The following is a 3,807-nucleotide window of genomic DNA, read 5'->3' as shown; positions in this document are numbered from 1 at the left end:
TTTGGAAATTTCGGTTAATTTAAATCTTTATAAATATAATAATATACATTTTAAATGGTAATAGTATTGTGCATAGTAAACTTAAAGTATTAAAATATAACCATAAAACATTAAGCTAATAATATCGCTAAGAAAAATAATTATGACTACTAAGGTCTAATTATAAAAATGTTTGTAACAGGTACATAAGTAGTTGAGTAATTAAAAAAATATATATTAAAATTAGGGTTAAATGAAGTTTGAACGTTATTTTTAATAATTATAAATTTTAACACTGAAATTTCCATATTTGATTTAAAACAGATTTAAACTAATAATACTTGATGAGATGGATTCTAATTAAGTATTTTGTTGCTTCGGAAATCAATCTTAGTTATAAAACGTACCTAAACCTTTTTCGTTAACTACTTAATACTTATTTATTATTGTTTTAATTCCGTTTCCGTTGGTGAAATTGAAAATAGATATCGTTCTCTATCATGGGTTTCGTTTTAAATAACGTATCGATCTATACTTGGATATTATGCTTTGTGGGGACCCTGTGTCTATCTCAAAAATCATATTTTCCTGATCAGTGATCGGTATCTGCTTTATTTTGGCACATCGGTGATAAATGTCATACTACACCGCAAATATGACTCTTGTAACTTTTATACTTACACCCATTAGATGCGTAATTAGAACGGCCACAGACTTGACATCTATTTCTGCTATTCTTTTGAGTGTTGACCCCTGCATGAAACTGATTTTCAACATCCTTTGGCTTCGTAAAATTCACAAAATCAGTGTCTCCCTGCTGCCCACTGTCTACTAGTGTTGACTGTTGCTTCTTGATTAGAGCTACTTCAATTAGCTTCGCCAGTGTAAGTGTTTCGCTCTATGAACGGTAAACCATTATATTTTTCTATTCATGTAATTCAGGTAAAATGTGCACAATCTAGTGTGGGCATAGGCGTACGCAAACTTCAATTTTCGGTCGACCTTTGAACAATATTTTGTCCAATACTTGGACAGTGTCCCTAAATTTATTTTAATAGTAAACATACATTCTAACTGTAAATTAAAAACTGGTTAATGTACATACAACATATTTTTATTTCTAGACGCATGTTATTGAAGTTAAATACAAAATTTGAAATCCTTTAAAATCATACAACATAAATATAAATATGTTAAAAAATAAAACATTACCCAAAATGAAAGAAATTGTTAATTATTAAACCAATTAATAAATAAAAATTAAATACTAGTTGTTAGTTCTGGTTCAGTAAACATTAATAATAAATCATTTAGCCGGTCTTGGAGCATAGTACTCCTCAATTTATTTTTTACTATTGTTAATTTTGAAAATACTCTTTCGCAGAACAACTTGTAACTGGTATTACAGTAAATAATTTTCTCGATCACCTTCTTCCGCACTGAATCGACCCAGTCCTTCTTCTACGCATTCCCTCATTAGATTTTGATAGTCGATTATTAGCTCAATTAGTTGATGGTTTTGCCGTCTCAGGGCTATTGTTAGACGAACGAGTCGCCTGTTTTCTATGTATACAGCTCTCATCAACCGTCTGAACTTGTCAAAATTTTGACGCTCCATTACTGGAAAAATTGAGAAAGTAATTTAGAAAAATCTGAACTGGTTTTTTAATTACAGAAATCAAATCAGTTCATTAAAATACATTTACCTTAAACGTTTATTAAAATTAAAAAAAAAAAAACATGGAAAAGCGAAGGACAAAACGGTAGGCCGTAGGCGAGCAAACTAAAAAGGTTTCGGCCGCATGCAGACACAAGATGGCTACATTTTGACCGGAAGTGAAGTTATTGGTGTATTGGGACTTTTATGAGTTTTAATTGATAAAAAAAAAAAAATGAATGAAATAATTTTAGTTAATGTATAACTATTGCGGCACATTACTAGTAGTACACTACATTACGCGGTGCTCTATGAACACATGAACACATGAACAAAATATAAGAAATTCTAGTTTTTAATTGGGATTTTTTATTCGATAAAGATTTATTTACAAATATATACAATGTATATATTTTTTTATTAAAAAATGGAAAAATGAGGGAGGCAGAAAAAAAATTAAATAAATGTATATAATATTATAGTGGTTGTGTGCAATATTAATGTGATTTAGATATTTTGATTTTGTGTTTAATCATTTAGTTTGGCGACAAATTTGTTGTGTTAATATAACTTATTAACCATATACATGTATATAAGATATATGGATCTTATATAAAGAAAATATATTGTTTTGTTGTTTTTATATACCTGATACTTTTAAGAATTATATGCACATGCACTTCTAAAGCTATATAATCTTACCTGGTTTGTCACATAAAAATGCATAAATGCTATAGTGTATTCTAAATACATTTGAAAGCGTATATATATAATATAATAATTATATCCTTTATTGTTAAATCTCGTGAGTTTTGTGCATAAGATTTTTTTTCTGAGCGTCATTTATAAGATAATGAGCTCATATTTGTCATAAGCTGTATTTTTTTAAGTGCAATTGTGTTTCGCATGCATCTTTGTGTGTATGGTGTAGTTTTGTTAAGTAAATATTGTTGGAATAATAATTAATATTCTATATATCAAGAAGTATTTCACAATATATAAATATGTTGTTTATCTGTATAATAAAAATACGTAGTTGTTAACCAGGAAATGTTATAGAAAAACAAAGTTGTTTTTGTAAGCACACGTGTATGTGTAGACGCGTGCAACCTTGTGGGTTAATATAAATAGCATTTGATCTAAGGGCTCGGGGCTCAGTATTTCTATTCAGTTTATACATATTACTAGTGTATTATTGTTTCACTGTGTTGTATATATTCTATGTATAATATATCTATTATTGTAATAACTTTATTTGTGTTGAATACTTGATTATCATCTACTACTACTACTGGCACTCTGATACTATATTTATGTATAGTATTACAACAGGTTATGCGCCCAGACACTCAGACATACAGTCAAAGGCACACCGGACATCGAGAGTCAAGTATTTGAAGAACACAATTTTTTTTTGAAGATCACCAAGTAAGTGAATTATAGTAATTAAGCAGCACCTGACGAAGTGTATATTGGATATACATTTATCAAAGTCGTTCAAGGGTACTATACAAGTACGTCATCTATTGATATGGAAGAATCAATAAAGATTGCCAAGCTATGCAATATTGAAGGTTGGACACTTTGGAAATTTCAGATGAAGGTAATACTAACTTCATATGAGTTGGGTAGTTTAATTACAGGAGAGTATACAAAACCAGTGCTAACAAGCAAAGAAGCTGACGCCCAGAAAAGATATAAAGAGGATCTATTATATTGGCAACGTGCTGACTCTAAATGCCAAAAACTGATAGTAACATCGGTTGACAACGGTCCAATGCAATACCTGATTAACTGTAAAACATCGTATGAAATGTGGACAAAATTACTCGCTGTCTATGAGCAGAAAAACGAGGCGAGTATACATTTAATACAACATAAATTTTTCAGTTACGTAAAGGACTCGGCTGACGATATGTCGACGCATATTACCAAATTGCAAAACCTACAGAATCAACTTAGTTTGATGGGACAACCAGTCACAGAATCTATGCTTATGACGAAAATTCTAATGACTTTGCCATCGGAGTATAAACATTTTTACAGTGCATGGGACTCAATGCAGCTAGAAAGTAAGAATTTAAATGAACTAACATCTCGGTTACTTATTGAGGAGTCGAGAATGAATCAAGGTAGTTCGGTAGTTGAATCTGTAGAAGAAAATAATGCTT

General features: G+C 30.2%; 1 protein-coding gene across 1 annotated transcript; it reads left to right on the top strand.

Annotated features, from left to right (window-relative positions):
- Window positions 1-3,167: 3,167 nt before the first annotated feature.
- On the top strand, window positions 3,168-3,788 carry LOC126842301 (uncharacterized; the record flags this gene model as incomplete). The annotated part of the gene is made up of 3 exons (XM_050579230.1): window positions 3,168-3,210; window positions 3,280-3,442; window positions 3,527-3,788. Coding segments are annotated over exons 1-3 (468 nt in total), but the record flags the coding sequence as incomplete, so codon positions are not given.
- Between the last annotated feature and the right edge of the window lie 19 nt (window positions 3,789-3,807).

Source organism: Adelges cooleyi, unplaced genomic scaffold, assembly GCF_023614345.1.
Source record: "Adelges cooleyi isolate 19-005CV unplaced genomic scaffold, UGA_ACOO_1.1 ACOO_flye_CR_arks_rails_tigmint_CR_PRNA_50, whole genome shotgun sequence".
Classification (NCBI taxonomy): Eukaryota; Metazoa; Arthropoda; class Insecta; order Hemiptera; family Adelgidae; genus Adelges; species Adelges cooleyi.
Note: the sequence above shows the minus strand (reverse complement) of the source record. Positions and strands in the feature narration are given on the sequence as shown.